General features: G+C 32.4%; 2 protein-coding genes across 2 annotated transcripts in view; both read left to right on the top strand.

Moving 5' to 3' along the window:
* Positions 1-3,394, top strand: part of LOC127719149 (cell migration-inducing and hyaluronan-binding protein-like) — a 33,165-nt gene extending 29,771 nt beyond the window's left edge. The window contains exons 20-23 of the mRNA XM_052225171.1: positions 53-193; positions 1,100-1,274; positions 2,176-2,319; positions 3,268-3,394. Of these exons, the coding sequence (XP_052081131.1) occupies positions 53-193; positions 1,100-1,274; positions 2,176-2,319; positions 3,268-3,297 (490 nt within the window). The 3' untranslated portion in view covers positions 3,298-3,394. The remainder of the gene's footprint in view (positions 1-52; positions 194-1,099; positions 1,275-2,175; positions 2,320-3,267) is intronic.
* Positions 3,395-7,884: 4,490 nt separating this feature from the next.
* LOC127719148 (protein DDB_G0287365-like) lies at positions 7,885-17,510 on the top strand. The gene is made up of 5 exons (XM_052225170.1): positions 7,885-8,010; positions 11,850-12,069; positions 15,549-15,712; positions 17,056-17,197; positions 17,383-17,510. Exons 1-5 carry the CDS (start codon positions 7,891-7,893, stop codon positions 17,508-17,510), a joined length of 774 nt encoding a protein of 257 aa, XP_052081130.1. The 5' UTR covers positions 7,885-7,890.
* The last annotated feature ends 12 nt before the right edge of the window (positions 17,511-17,522 follow it).

The raw sequence follows: 17,522 nt of genomic DNA, 5'->3' as shown, positions 1-17,522 counted from the left end.
ATCAATCTTCATACAAAAGATGTCTTTTCACATGATTTGTCTCTTCTTCCAGATCACAAGGTGTACGATTAGGAGTGTGTATCCCATTCGATGCTACTTTTAGAGTGTTTGGAGGAATGGTGAAATGGGCAGCCGTAGATTCATTAAGCGATGTTGATGCGATCGGAGACTACTTTTACGATTCCGATACTGGGTTTGTGTTGCTATTGTTGTTTCATTATTCTATAGTCTGAAATGACAAATCATTTGTTCATGATATCTTAATAGCCAACACTTATCCTTTATATTTTTATAAGCATAACACAGCAAGTAAATCCCTCTAGAATAAAACCACTTATTCATAGCTCCATTGCTAGCTATGTAAAATTCTTCAATATCAAGCATTATTGGCTATTTTGTCTTCAATTCAAATAAAGTGGCAGTCATTTCATGTCGAAACTATACCTTATCCCGATTGGTGCTGAAAAATTAAACAAACCTTTAATTGCATATTAGAGCGCACTGGTTCCTGGAAGTTTGATAGTAGATATATATGTACTTTAGAACTGGTGTGCCCTCCAAGATAATTTAATATATTTTTTTAATATGCAAAAAAAAGTTTAATAATTCAACAGTGATCTCAAGTGCCTATGCTTCCATTTCATACCAAAATTACCTGAATATTTTACTTATTGATAAAGTTACAGCTCTGCGTAGGAACTATTTTGTTTAAAATATATCCTACTTTCTTGTATGTGTTTTTTCTGACCGACCCCAATTAGTGGTTTTATACCTCTAAGGGCATGGACATGGACTGTAGTTACACTTTTAAAGAATAGAAAATTTACTGCTGGTTGATTGCCAGTCCATGACATGATTTCTTACATAACTACTTCACAGTACCACAGACAATTTGACCTCTTGTGAATTAGACTATTTCCTTTTAGGTCCTCTATGCTAAAAGTAAACCTCGAAAGCGCATTGGACTCACCAAATTCATAAAAAATTACTGTCATCACACAATAGTATGTAGTAATAAAATGTTACGATTCGTACCTGTCTTTTTGCACACCTTTTTAAATTTGTTTCTGTATTAAAACCGTGTTCTCTAAATACGTAGGTACCTTGCTGTATTCCTGTCTGATTCGAGAGATTTTGAACCAGGAGAAGTAGGTGAATGTGTTGGAGAGGGTGAAATGTGTAGAAGAGTGATGATAAAAATTGAAAATGGCGATTTAACTCAGACTGACTGTTTAAGTGCTGCTCATGAAAAATTTAACCTTTCTTCTAGTTCGGTAAGTTTATTCTGCAAAGTTTAGGGTTATGAAATAGGGTGACTGTAAATCATCACTTTGAGAAACAAAAATACCGACTCCAAGAAAAATTCAAATCAGAAAGTCCATTATCAAATGGCAAAATCTCAAACACATCAAACGAATGGACAACAACTGTCATATTCATGATTTGGTACAGGCATTTTTATATGATTGATTGATTGTTCAGTGGAATTTATACCATGCTTTTATATGGATATAAAAAAGCAGCCGGACGATACCAATTTTCAATAGAATGTGCATCAATACATAAAACAATGTCCAATGTAAGGTAATTATTTACCCTGATTACAATACCGGATAGTGTAGTTTGTTATAACATTTTATTCATTTAAATTTGAAAATGGTCATATCGATGTTTGGCCAAATTTGGTTTAATTGTACAATGCTACATCTGAAATATTTTGTGAAAGTTTAACGGCAGAATCAATTTATCAAAATAATGCGTTATCGCATAGTTAGTTTAACTTTCAACAAAAATGAAGCAAAGTTCAGTCTGTAAAGTTTACGCTGTAATAAAGGGATGTTACATTAGATAACATTGATAATGGAAAACTTTGTATAACACTTTTATAACAAATTATTTTTTCTCACTCGCATTTATGAATAGGAATATGAAAAATAAGAAAAAAATTGTGTTAATTGACTTTATTCAATATTAGTACTGTAGATTTAAATTTATGGTCTTTCTGTCGAGCAATGACTTGCACATTTGTGTCTGTGTGTATAAGGTATATCAGCATAATGTTAATTGAACAGAACTATTAATATTGTTCTCGGGTATATCCGTGCGGATGAATGTCCAACATCTGCAATGATTGATAAATAAATTATGAATCCTATTATATTTTACTTCTTTCAGTCCGAATCTCGAAGGAGACTTACAACATTACTTGAACTACTTAGTAAAAGACTTAATCACGGAAGCAGACAAAAACGAGCCGTTGACACTGCTGGAGTGATTGATACCAGAGAACTTCCTGCTACTGCTAATGAACCACCTGCGGTAAAAAATTCTTTTTAAGAAATAGTCCTCCAATTTAAAATGGTTAAAATTTCAATTCATATCGTCAATATTTCTGAATTCGCTTTTTTGAGAAAGACCACCGTTTTTTTTTAGATCCTTTACAAATTATATATCATCTAAAAGTTGTAACAGAAACATAATGCACCACCAGCATCTCGTGTAATATGATATGTCTCCAGTCTCGAGACAGTTTAATTTTATATATGAAAATCATTCGAGAAGCTATGTTTTTAAGATTGGGAGAAATGCCAAACCACACTCCATGAAATGATAAAATCAATATTAAAATGTATTTATGTATCTATCCCAGCTGTGTCATGATACCTTAACAATACAGTGAAACCTGTCTAAACCGAATCTTGCATAAATCAAAAACATGGCTAAATCAAAGATGTTATAAAATCCAGTCATATCAAATGGTATGCGTTAAAAACCTGATAAAATCGGACATCTGCCAAACCGAAAGAAATCTTAAGTCCCGAAGAGGTTTATTTCAGACAAGTTTCACTGTAAATAATATTTCATTGCTGTTAATTTAACGCACACTACTACGGTTCTACGAGAATTCAACTTAGATTGCTTTGCATAAAGTGTAGCTAGCTTAGCATTTAGCACGAGAAGTTATTTATTAAATCTACTTTCGTTTTACTGTCAGATCTTTCATGATATGAAAATAAAAACATGTTATAAGATTGTCAAAGAGACAACCCTCCAACAAAGACCAAATGACATTAAAGGTTAACAAGTATAGGTCATCGTACGGCCTTCAACAACTTGGCTTCTTTTTATATTATTTTTGCATATGCATAAAGCTGTAATGAACTAGTATTCTACTTATTGTATTCAATTGACACGAGACAACATACTTTCATGTGAGTCAGATTTTTAGATGTAATTTTTATTAAAACGTTTTGTATTTCTTTTCAGAACTGGGGAGCAGGCTCAACTAGAGGATAATAGAATACACAGTGTCTCATAATCCAAATTTCAAATGCAAAAAATCGTACGAACCAAATCTGTTTCGTTGTATCAATAATAAAGTGTGTGATTTATATACGCCTTTTTCTGTTGACTTAAATATCAACCGAACATTCGAGACCCTCTTGGATAGTCAAGGTCGTTAAACATTCCCTAGTAGTAGACTTTCTATGTTGCAATGTTACACTATTGTTTCAGGGAAGAGTGAAGGTTGGTACTATTAAAACGTTTAAACCTGCTGCATTTTTTTTGCACCTGTCCTAAGTCAGGAACCTGATGTTCAGTGGTTGTCGTTTGTTGATGTGATTCATAAGAGTTTCTGTTTTTTTTATATAGATTATACCGTTGGTTTCCCTGTTTAAATGGTTTTACACTAGTCATTTTTGGAGCCCTTTATAGTTTGCTGTACGGTGTGAGCCAAGGCTCCGTGTTGAAGACAGAAAAGAGACCTATAATAGTTTACTTTTACAAATTGTGACTTGGACATGTTGGATGGAGAGTTGTCTCATTACCACATCTTCTTATATCTATTATATATGAATTATATGACACTCTATACTGAAGTATTTCCGATAATCTATTATAAATGATTGAGATGTTATGAAAGTCGGTGATATATTTAAAGATTGACTTCAGGCTGTACATACTAAATTGTTCTGGTAATATTTGTGAATACATATCAATTTTATTGATAACATAATAACATGAATGAGAATGGAGTCGAAAGATACCAAATGATGTTCAAACTCATAAGTCGCTAACAAACAAATAATGCCACGACTGGAAAAGAAAACAAACGATAAATAGACATAATTTAGTATGGACATACATGATGTACCCGTCCACTCTGTGTTTTTGTTAGATGTATTTCTATTTGTACCAATCTAAGGGGGTTAAGCCTTTTTCAACTGAATTCAACCGACAGTTTGTTCTTTAGTTATAATGTTACAACACTGTCGCAGGTTAGAGGGAGCGCCCACAAACATGGTTAACCCCGCAATTCTGTATCTGCCTGTCCCAGGTCAATGGTTGTCGTTAGTGGATGTCTGTCATATTTCTTTCGTAAATTGTTTTGTTATAAATTAACCGTTAGTTTTCTTAATTTAAATGCTTCATATTTTTCATGTCAGAACTTTTTATAGGCGACCATACGATATAGGTGTTTCTCATCGTTAAATGCCGTACGGTTGCTATACTTGCTTACATCCACTTCATTTCAACTTTGATGGAGTCATTGAAAGCCCACAATGCGGTAGCTTATAATTGCTAACATCAACTTCATTTGATTTTTTGTGGATAGTTGTCTAATTGGAAATCATACAATATCTCCTTATTTTTAAATTTACTAAAAACTAAAGACAGAGCAACACGACACCTACCAAAAACTAGGGATGACCTCAGGTGCTCGAATTTTGGTAAGTTGAGAAGTAACCAGATCCTGCTCCACGTGTTATGAATATGTGATTTTCTTACCAATTAAAACAATATCCATCAGAGTCTAAATGACGTGTAACAAAATAAATATCATTTTAGAGTGAAACCTGTCTTATCGCAACCTCTTCTGACAGAAGATTTTTTCTCTCGATTTTTTGGGTAATATTCGGTTCATCATGTTCTCAATGCATACACTCTAACATGACTTAGCTCAAGAATATGTTAACCTAGCCGGGTTTTCTGTTAAAACAGGTATCACTGTATTTTAATTGTTAAACTCATCAAACACATATTGCAAACTATTGGTTTTATACAACATACATGCGTTTCAGCTACAAAAGATTCATCAATGACTCTTTATTACAAACAGTTGGAAGGCCAAATCGAAAACGACGTTGAAAGGCACCAAAAATCGAATAATACCCCAAAAATGTCTAAAATATGGTTTAGGCCATATTAACCTTTCTTCGATAAAATAATTGAATGATTTTACTATTTAGTGATTCCTGTGAGTTATATTTCGTGTTCATATGAACACTGACTGCTCTGCTGGTGGTTCCTCCACGGAAGAGGCAATTTCCAGCAATTAAAATGGTCATTGGTATGCCACTTATGAAAATAGAATTTGTTACTCGAAAAAGGAAGGACAAATAAGGTCATAAGGTCCCTCGAATAAGTATTTTTTTTTATATAAAGAGAGATTTCATTAACTACCAACAAAAAGCGCCAAGAATCGACAAGCAGAATGTTTTTTTAAAAAGATAAAACAAAATGACTATTGATTTAAAAATAGTTTGATGTTATGTTGTATTGTTATACTACTGTCCCATGCCTTCAAATGAGTTAAACCTCGTCACATACTGCATGTGCCTGTCTCATGCCAGAAGACTGTAATTAAGTGATTGTCGTGTGTTGTTTTATATCAGATGTTTGTTTCGTTCATTATTTTGTACACAAATCAGGTCGTTAGATTTCTCGTTTGTTTTACTTTTACCATTTTGGGGTCTTTTATAGCTGACTTTGCTGTACGGTTTTTACTCATTGTATGGTGACCACTATTTTTAATGTCTGTGTCTCGTGGTCTCTTTCAGAGATTTGTCTTATTGGCAATCATACCAATCTTATCATTGTTACATAGTTATTTTAACTTTAAACCGTTGTCGTGGCGTAAGCCTATTCGTTAACTCGGGATTAATAATCTAGAAACAACGCTCATTTAATCTGTCGCTTAAATGGACTCACCAAATTGTATTCAATAATATCCTTTTTGTATATAATTTCACAAATTTAAATTTGATGATTTACTGAAATCTGTTCACTAATGAAATCAATTAGAAAAATTACCATTAATTATTTTAATTTTCAAATGCCTTCACTGGGAATCGAACCCCTCCTTGAAATCTGTTATGTGTGACTGGCATCAACACATTGACGAAACATCACGGTTACCAATGGGTTGCAATTCTAATGTCGTTTGTATATATTGTTATCGACGGGGTTGAAACAACTACTATTCGTTTGATGTGTTTGAGCTTTTGATTTTGCCATTTGATTACCGTCTTTCCGTTTTGAATTTTCCTCAAAGTTTTTTTGTTTTTGTTATTTAACTTTTTACTATTAGGATATCGAGACTATATCGCCTTCATTGTGTCTAGTGCTGTAGTCCACTAGGCCACCTAAACATAACTACAAATTCAACTTTCGGTGGTCTAGTGTAACCTTTCCTCGTCAGTAGAATCTAGTGTTGTAACACGGTACATGGCATATGATTGCAGATTAGCTTAATTATTTGTGAGGATCGTACAATGCAGTCACAGAAATAATTATTTAAGTACGTCTAAACAAGTGACAACTCTACGATTGGATCACCAGTGAAGGTGATACATGACTGATACGCATTCTATATTCATAACTGCTCTAAATATCAGCACAACAATGTTAAATCTGCAAATTTGCGAAAGCAAATTTTTGGTCTTCCCTTGTCGGTATTCCAACTCATGCTATTAGGATAATGTGATAACACCGTCTGCACTGTGTCCAGCGCTCTAGATCATTCTGCCACCTAGACTGAACTGAAAAATCAGCTTTCTTGTATTGTGTTACAACTCTAGATTCTACTGACGAGGAAAGGTAAAGCTAAGCCACAGAAATTGGTAGAAAATGTCGGTTAAGGTTCGAATCCCTGTATTCTCTCTGATGTCAATAATCTTCTAGTTTTTCCGTTTATTTCTTATTTTGTATGTTATTGTGAATATTTTGTAATAGCAATGGGTTTACCCGTTTATTTTTGTAATGTTATTGGCTATTTCATATATTTGAAAAGAAATTTATTACACCCAATTTGTTGATTTTTGTTTTATAAATATACACTTTCATCTGTTTAGCTTCATATCTTTACAAATGTTATTCGCTAATCACTATGCAAGTAAATCGTGATGTGCCTAGAATAAGGCTTCTGGGTAGTATTTTTGGTGGCATACTTATTAGATATACTTATAAGTTCGAATATGTCTCATTTTGTAAATTATGGATGATATTGAGATCCCTCATAATTTAAATTAGACGTGCTATATTTTTTTATTTCTCCAACTAATAAATTGTGAACTTAGATTTATTACTGCAGCGTTGGACATACTAACATGATTATGTAAACTCATTGACGATACCTTCTAAAATAAGAAAAGGCTTTAAATTTGAAAAGACATCAACACAATAGTTTAAGCTAGCGATACAATGGATAAGCGTTGATTCATTAAAAAAAATCACTCGCCCTCTGTGCTCTTGGGTTTTTTTTTTAAGAATCAACGATTATTCATTGTATTTATGAAAACACGCATACATTAATTGCCATCGGTGATACATATGCAATTCACTTTTAGGTATCAATCAGGATTTCGCACTAAATTTTCATTAATTTCATTTTCCTTTAATAAAAAACTGTGATATAATGTGTACTTTAATTTAATTCATTCTGTTGTAAACACATGAGGCTTAATTATACTTTTACGTGATATTTTTCAACTATCATGTTTGAGGAGAATTAACTTTAAGCTAAACCCGTGAAGACCCTCTTGACAAAATATTATATAAAAGGTTGCCCGAATTCTGAATTCATCATAACAAAAGATCACTTTCATAATGGAAGTTTTATGGTTCTTTTTCTGTAATGTGTTAATTGCTGTTTGTAAAGCGCGCTGTCCGGAATCGGATACAAATTTACTGAAATGGAGTGATCATACTGGAACATGGGGTGGCTCGGTAAATATTACTAAGATTTAGAATGCAATATTTTTTTTGCATTTTATAATTAAACGCAAACTATTATCATTTTTCATTTTATCTTCAGATTTGTTTTCTCTCTATGGTTATATTTGACATGGATCATAATCGGTCAATTTTGTAAATATATATTTGTATATAGACTATTATGGTGTATAGACTCTATAAAAGTAAGGCTTATAAATACACTATTGTTGTCTTTATAATGCAATACTTTTGCGGTGTAAATTTTAATTTCACATTATCATACTGCATCCGTTCAACCTATTGTATTTGTATTGATATTGTTATTTCTCTGTAAAATTGTATTTAGGTTTTAGAGAATAAAGATAACTATCTCTCGCTCTGTCTGTCTGTCTGTCTGTCGGTCTGTCTGTCTGTCTGTCTGTCTGTCTGTCCCTCTCTCTCTCTTCCTCTCTCTCTTGTTGCAGGAAGATTGGTATGCACCATTTTACTGAAAATTTTACATTTTTGTCCATTCTTTAAAATAGCTTCTTTCAATAATGGATGATTGCAATACATTCTGAATTGACAGTCATAACCTAAAAATACGAGCACGAAGCTGTAGTACAATTAGTTTAAGTAATGATACTTTTTTAAATTTTGACCTGGATGGAGAGTTGTCTCATTGGCACTAGTACTCATACCACATCTTCTTATATCTATATAGAAAAAAAATGATAATGTTCCTACTGATAATGTGAAATGATTTTTTAGAGTTAATTTGTCCAACTTTTCCCTATAATTTACAAACACAATGTATGTTGTGGGGCACAGTAGTATAGCCAGTAAGCGTGGAACACTCGAAACATTCTAGTTTAAACATTCTGAACTTGGCAATTTGCTTATTTTCAAAACTATTAAGTGTCCTCGTGTAAAATGAAATAAGTAAAAATTAGTCCAAGTAACAAAATGTCAAAAAAGAAACAATTTACAATCCAATACAGTCTCATTACAATGTATCAACATTTTGTGTATGTTATAGAATAGACGTCATCAAATTAACAAACGAGATGATCGAAGAGTTCCAACGGTCATACGACCTGATGAAAAAAACAAATTTAATTCTAATTCAATTCGTTTAGATCTGTATTTTTTTATTAGACGCTGACAAATATTTGAAAGATTAAATTCCACGTTCTACCAGTCCGTAACTAAGGAAAGCAACTGCTTTGAATTCCAAATATTTTTGTGTTCTAAAGAAATAAACCAAAAGGTCACATTTTGTGACTAAAACTCTTCTTTTTTATCAATATTTAAACCATCCAGAACGTACGAAAAGTGTAAATACGTCTGTTGTTTATGTTTGACATGTTTGGCGTCACATTAAAACGATGTAACAGTTTTGCGGACTTTATCATCCAGAGCATTTTTAAGCCAAAACATTCACTAAAAGAGAATTTATTTTAACATATGCCATAAGAATGGAAAAAAAATGTATTCTATTCTAATAATTGGAATCTCGTAAGACTTGATTTTGCTATCGTAAATATCCGTTTACATAGCTCTGCAACGTGTCGCTTAGTAAACTCAATTTGCAATGTTAAAACCTACCTATTACAAAGGCCAAGCTTAAAAGAGAGGCGACAGAGACGAGAGACACAATTAAACTCATAAATTGAAAATAAACTGACAACACCAAAGCTAAAAAAAAACCAAAACAAACAAACAAATAATAGTATACACAACACGAGATAGAAAACTAAAGACTAAGGAACACGAGCACCACCAAAAACTGGGGGATCTCAGGTGCTTCAGAAAGATAAGCAGATCCTGCTCAACATGTGGCACCCGTCGTGTAGGTCAAATTTTGTCATCTGTGAAGCGGATATTCCACAACGGTCAACCTAACTCGTGATTGTGTCCGTAAAATTAATGAAGGGATGATTTGACCTTAACCACTTGGAACTCTAGGTTTAACAGCTTCCTTGTGAGTGTTTTTGAGATTGTTTTGACAAAATTGAACCACAGCTGAGTGCTTATAGTGAAATATAATTTCACTATTCCGTTAACAATACAATCAATACAATATGCTTTATTTAAAATCACTCCGTCACATTGACATATGAAACAAGAGGTAAAATCATACAAAATACAATCACATACAATCATAGAAATAAAAAAGAACAACTTAGAAATGAAATATACTAATAATTACTTTACTTTATAATTTTCGTTAACTTTGAAACGAATAAAGATAAATTCTTAAGTACATTAATATTAACCAATGTTAACAAAAATGAAACAATTCAAATCATATTTTGGAATTTTTTCTGGTCGCACCGAAGACTTGAATCTGGTATTTGCTGCTTCTCCGTAAGCACACGCGACATTAAGGAGTAATAACTTAGGCTAGTCCGCTCTTAGTTAGAATAATGTTCTTCGGATTGTTTATCTTATGAACTACCATGTGGGAAAACATTGACTCGTCATGTTGGTATAATACAAATAAAATGAAAAAAACATTGTATGATTTGAATACAAAAATAGGTTTATAAATAACACTTCAAAACACGACAACATTATTACAGTAAAACGCTGGTATCTAATCATTTGTTTCATTTAGATAAATAGTTGATGATGAAATAATTTCATTTTTTCGTAATTTGTGGTGTAATAAAACACTAAATGTGATATTATTCGACACTCCAAAGCGGTATACTACTGCTATCTTTATTTACATTTAAAAGTCAAACGATTTATATCTTGTTTTACCCTTTAGACTGTTAGCTATTAGAAAATTCTATATCTCTTTTTCTATTCCTCAAATTGAGTTACCATTTCAATAACACATCTACTTGTGTTCTTTAATTGTGTGTTCGTGTTATTGTAATAGCCATGTCAAAATATTGTTGGTTGTCAACTTTATGTGCACCGTTTTGATTGAAATTCTGATATTTTATAACATACTAAAACGTATATCCAAATTATTAAAAGTCTAAAATAAACAATTAACAATGAATGGGCTCGATAATATGTGTCAGCATTTCAATGTATTTAATCTAGACGCCATCTAATTAATTATCGAGGTGACCTCCGAAGACTGTCGAAGGTTCTATAACCCGATATTAACATAAATATAGATATAAATAGATAGCGAACTCGTACAATTTGATTTTTCAAGGTCTGTTTAATTTTATAATATAGGTTAAAAATATACGTTAATCTTCTTTTTTTATATGTATAAGAAGGAGTTTTTGTGGATCGAATCTGCCAATCACATGGATTACCCTTGTTTCACTTTTGAATAACTCTAGCTTAATGGTTAAATTGAAGGTTACATGATTACGAATTCAATTAGGACGAATTATTTACTTGCAATTGAAAAGTTCATCAGCGATGTTTCTTTGCTTATTCTGACAAAATTGAACAAAACTGGCTGCTAAAAGCGAATTTTTATTTCACTATTACACTTACATTAATGATTGAATATCAAAATCATATTCTATTGTTTTGTATTCTAGTAGCTAATGCCAATTTAAAAGATCATATTCAACAAATATTCCTCAAAGTATCTTTTATTCAAAATCCATTGTTTAAACATGTCAGTCCACAAAATATATATGCACAATCGAGTACAATTTGTCTCTTATCAAATGCCAAAATCAAAGATCAGACGCATCAGACGTAACTGACTTGGTACAGCCTTTCCAAATGTAGAAGATTGAGACTTAAAACTGGATTTTATAGCTAACTAAATGTCTCACTTGTATGACATTTGCATGAAATTCCATTGTATTGACAACAATGTGTGACCAAAATAAATTGAAAACCCACCTAGACCTCCACTGATGCTATATATTTATCTATTATTGTAGCCACCAGCTGAAAATGACAACCTGATAATCACACAACCAATATTACTAGACGAACAACCACCAATATTATACTCAATAGTAATCACAGATACTGGTAAATTAGTCTGGGACCCAAACACCGTGGTCCACCTAAAGGTACATTGGGTCCAAGTAGACGGAGAGCTGCATATCGGAGCAGAGGATTGTCCATTTCTGTCAAACACTCACATCACGTTTCTAGGTAAGCAGATTTAAATGGAAAAAAAATATTATGGCGCTGCACGTGCTTAAGGGTGAAGTCATGTCAGATTTAAGAATTTTTGTCAGATGTTCGGACTCCTATGCTTATTTATGGTATTTTTGACATTTTTACCTATCATGTCTGTTTGTTTTGTACACACATCGTTGTCAATATAATGAATTTTTATGCGACTGTCATACAAGTGAGAGGTTAAGCTAACTATAAAACCAGGTTTAATTCACCATTTTCTACATAATAAAATGCATGTAGCAAGTCAGAAATATGACAGTTGTTATCCATTCGTTTGATGTGTTTGAGCTTTTGATTTTGCCATCTGATAAGGGACTTTCCCTTTTGAATTTTGGTATTTTTGTGATTTTATTTTTTTCCTACGGTATAGGGTGAATATTTTGCTCCATATTACCCACTTCTTCTTTCATATTAGACTTAACCAGCTCATAAAAGGTTATTGATTGCCATTTTTACCTGCTGTGTCTGTTTGTTTTGTTCTCCAATCGTTGTCGATGTGGCGGCGTTTTTTGCGACTGTCATACAAGTGAAAGGTTTAGCTAGCTTTATAACCAGGTTTAATCCACCATTTACTACTTTAGAAAATGCCTGTACCAAGTCAGGAGTATAACGTGTTTTCCATTCGTTTGATGTATTTTTTCGTTTTAGTAATATCTTATAAGATTCTAGATTTCTTTTCTTTCGATTTGAGATCCAAATAATACCAATGCTAAATATATGGTAACATTTCGATTCAGTCTTTTCCTGCCATTTAAAAATACAGTTAAATATCTCGAAAAGGAGCTCAATAATCTATCAATATTTTTTTTAGCTTTTTTTATTCCTTCACAAACGCTCTTCTGACATTTGTCTGATGTATAACGTCGATTTTTAACAAGTTGACTTTGGTGTTTATGATAACATGGGTGTGTATTTATGTGAGTATATAATGTACTTTAATTAATCTTATGTTTGATATTCTATGAACACTTGACTCATCCTGTGGACCCCAAGAAAGATAAATTTTGGTGTATAAGTTCATTATCTTGAAATAAATGGTATTGTCTATAATTGTTTTGGCCTCGGTGACCGATTGGTTTGAGTAGTTCATTTAATGTATCACAACCTGTCCGCACTGAGGTTGTGAGTTCGAACCCCGCACGTGGCTGATGCGTTCGACTCCTTTCTTAATTGACTAAGATTATCAGTTTTCCTACCGAAGGTCGGTGGATCTCCGGGTAATCGGGCCCTCTCTACTAATAAAAAACTAGTCGTCACGATATAGCCATAAGTCCTTAAAATGGCGTCAAACACGAACAATCAATCAATCGTCTATATGTGTTTATTGTATTAACTTTATTGATTAATAATGCAGATTGAAAACCTGATTTTTGTATCGCAATGAAATTGTTTGGAGAATGACTTTGTAGAAAATTAAAGAGTTTATATGGTGAAAGTCATTTATCGATTCACAGTGCCTTTGGAATATCATTGTGAGTCTTTTTTATGAAAACCCATCTTCGCTAGTCAAGGATTCCGACCAGACCAACTCTTCTTGCATTTAAGTTGGGTAGGATCGTAACCCTCTATTAGAAAAGATGCCAAATACCTGATAGTCAAGTTTATTTACCTTGGAGGCCTAGTTGTAGCGTGCTCGTTACGAGTGCGGGAGGTCATTGGGTCGATTCCCTGCCAGACAAAGCATAGCATTATGCTGTTTCTTATTACTCACCATTAAAGATTAAGAGCACAGACAGCTAGGATCGGTTTAAGAATAATTCATCTGTTAACATGGTTAAGTAATGCACACTTATACCCCGAGGGGTTGAAGGCAAACAATACAACAATATACATAATGTAAATATTATAAAATGGTAAAATATCATATACCAATAATAAAAAAAAAAAAACTAGTAATGACTATTCAGTTGTGGTGTCTAATCTCCTCAGTGGAAAAGACTTTTAAATGAACAGTAAGCTGTATAATAATAAATGAGAAAGAAGTAATTGCAATATATCATTTTGGATGATTACATAAATCCTGATTGAATACTAGTATCAGTTACGTCTTTTTCAAGCTGTTGTCGTAAAGATTTATTAATTGTAATGATAAGATAAAATGATTTTCATTTTCAAACTCATAAATATTACAATATTTACAAATGATATTTTTTCAATGAACTCTTTCATATCTACCCTTCTCTGTAACCAAGAAATGGTCACTTACTCGAATTTTACAAACTATTTTTTTATCTTAATAATTATTTTCAAGAACATTTCTGTCTAACTCATATTTTGTATTAATTTTACGGTATAAGGAATGACCATGAAATGGCCGTCTCATGTAACCTTGTAAACCATGTGAGCAAGCAACATTTAAAATACGAGTCGAGCTTGTCAAGAAATAAAGGTTGATATTCCTCTCACAAAAACATGGTCTTCTAAGCACGTGACATTTGGGAGAAAGAACAAATAGAGATCGACTCAGAGTTGGTACATTGACATGTTACAAATTAACAACTTACACAGTAGTAACGTTCTGGAAGTTTGGTTGAACCGGATTATATAATATAATACCATTGGATAATTTGGGTATAATAGATTGGGCATACATTTAGCCTAGCAAGAGACCACCTACATGTTTGGACCCCTAAGATATTTGTTGCAAGGGTTCATTTACACGACATCGGTATTACTTCCCCTTTCCTACAACCCCTGCAACCAGACGGTTGCCCACGTTAGCAATGACTTTACTGTGAAATGTCTAGAAATGAAACAATTTATATACCCGAGCAAATTCCTGTTGTTCCTGAATAAGACATTTTTTGTTATTCTCCATTTTCAATTTCTGATTTTTTTCACAGCTTCAAATGCGTCTCCGATATCGAAACGACAAGACATGTCGATATTTTATAGGTTTAAAATCCAAAATTATAGGATTGATACCAAATTTGACAATAAACATTGGCTATATAGGATTAATATTCTATATTTTTGTTGTTGGATTGGAATTTTTCTGAAAAAAATAATGCAGGGATTAAATGAAAAAAATTATTAAATCATTAAACAAATGAAGACTTTCTTTTCTTGTTTGCTATTAAAAAACATGTGTGTTTGATTATAGGTGAAACTAGTCTTATAGAATAAACCCCCGCTCTGTAACCACACAAAATCAGTTATTATCCATTCGTTTGATGTGTTTGACCTTTTGATTTTGCCATTTGATAAAGGACTTTTCATTTTGAATTTTCCTCAGAGTTCAGTATTTTTATGATTTAACTTTTCCGTAACCACACAAAATAAGAATGATAGGTACCTATAGCTAACCAGACTCATAAAATATATTGGTTAAATTAAATGACTATTTATCAAAGACGACACTGAACGTCACCATTTCATCGAACCTTCATTTATGTCTCTCGGAATATTTTTGTTTTTTAATTTATGCTTATTTGAATCGATTTATACAGGAAATGTTGAAGAAAACAATCTTGGTGCTGGCGGAGATAAAGCATTGTTTGTTACTGTTGGCGGAACACTCGAAATTCACGGAAAACCAAAACTTTCCTGGACGAAGCTAGCGCAGACCGCTACTAAATTAAACACAGCAACAGACGTAATTGCTAGCCATCATGTAAGTAAAATGTTTGATATACTGAAATATACAACGATCAGAGATTTATTGATTGAATTGATTTCTATGACCGGGCGATGGTTTACGAATGTGGTAGATTATTTCGGTAAGTTAGGTGTTAATTACCAATTAAAGTTTGATATAACTGAACAACAACATTATTTATAGGAGTAACACGACGGGTGTCACATTGACATGTAAGGCAGAACCTGTTAAGACTTCCGGAACACATACAATCACACCGGTTTTTGGTTGGTTCGTATTGCTCAGTCTTAAGTTTTTTGCCATGTTAATGTCAGTTTGTCTTGGGCTTATGAATATATTAAATTGACCTTTGGTATCAGTATTTTTTGCATGTTTATATTGTGCTGTTTTCTGTTCTTTGGTCGCAGTTTCTGTCTCTTTGACACATTCCCCGTTTTCATTCACTGTTCATTTATAAACGTAAGAAAATCTGGATTAATTGCCAATACAAGTAAGACAAATACCATCAAGAGACCATCTATCGTAGAAGATAGTTACTATAGGTCACTTGACGGCATTCAACAATGAGCAAAAAACGCATAACGTTTAGAAAACTACCAATGCCCCGTAATGTGAAACATTTCAAACGAGAACATCAACGGCTGATTACATGTATATTTGAATATTGTACAAAGTGCAACGAATATTTTTGCTTTGATCGTCAACAATCTTATTATGATGCTACTGAAATCTAACTCTTTTAACGATAGCAGGCTTACAGTTGTTTACGCACTAGCAATGCATTTAGTCAAAAACGGTAATTTCTGAAAATCATCTGAAAAGTCTAAACAATAAATTATTCAATCATGTTCAGTACACCTTCAGACTTTTCCATCGCGGACATTCCAGTACTGTCCCGACAATTCGTTTGCGTCTAATTCAGCAATGTTTAGATACTTTCAAGTAATTCAGTATGATGCTGATGTATACTGGTTGATAATTGCTAGTGAACAGTCTGAATATAGACCGAACACATCCAAATTGAAAACAGCAAATGAAAAATTAAAAACCAAAAAAATAAAACTGAAAACGAAAAATTCAAAATTGAATACGAAAAATGAAAAATTGAAAACCCAAAAAAAAAGAAAAACTGAAAACGAAAAATTCAAAATTGAATACTAAAAATGAAAGATTAAAAAAAATAGAAAGAAAAACTGAAAACGAAATTAACAGTTAAAAACGAAAAATGAAAAATTGAAAATGAATTTTTTATTCAATCTATTAAAAGTTGCTCAGATTAACAATTGCGTACTACTGGTGGAACCTGCAACTGTATCAAGATTCTTGGATTTAATTTGAATATTTGTTTTCTTTTACAGGAAAATACTAATAGTAAAGGACTTGCTGTTTATAGTATCAACCCCTTTACAGGAGAGCTGGTTGACTCAGCTTTCTTCAACTTTGCGATCAATCGTAGAAAATATCGAGAACTTATCGTAACATTTGTAAATTTCTTAGAAAGTAAGATTAATTATAGACTTTATTTATTACGTATGGTCTGACTGAAATTAGATATATAGGAGTGTATGGATGGCGATCCCTTAATTTTTTATTCTTATTTGTGTTTTTCTTTCTATTTTTCTCTGTCTTTTATTCATTTTGTCTATTCTTTATATTTTAACACCACACTTGTTTCTATTCTGTAGCTATGTTTCTCTATTTTGACAGTGCTGTAGAATTCTTTAATGCAATGTTTCAACAAAATACGATACGTGCAGATCACATGTGTAAAGTGAGGAATGATGTAATCCGAGTGAAAAAGATTATATTTTAAGGTATATTTATT

The sequence above is a fragment of the Mytilus californianus genome, unplaced genomic scaffold (assembly GCF_021869535.1).
Source record: "Mytilus californianus isolate M0D057914Y unplaced genomic scaffold, xbMytCali1.0.p SCAF_10, whole genome shotgun sequence".
Classification (NCBI taxonomy): domain Eukaryota; kingdom Metazoa; phylum Mollusca; class Bivalvia; order Mytilida; family Mytilidae; genus Mytilus; species Mytilus californianus.
This window is presented reverse-complemented; position numbering and strand designations above follow the sequence as displayed.

Bases quoted from the DNA above. Each gene is read 5' to 3' on its own strand.
- LOC127719148 (XM_052225170.1), top strand. From the start codon at position 7,891: ATGGAAGTTTTATGGTTCTTTTTCTGTAATGTGTTAATTGCTGTTTGT. The intron at 12,070-15,548 runs GTAAGCAGATTT...CGATTTATACAG, and splicing joins CACTCACATCACGTTTCTAG to GAAATGTTGAAGAAAACAAT. The intron at 17,198-17,382 runs GTAAGATTAATT...TCTATTCTGTAG, and splicing joins ATTTGTAAATTTCTTAGAAA to CTATGTTTCTCTATTTTGAC.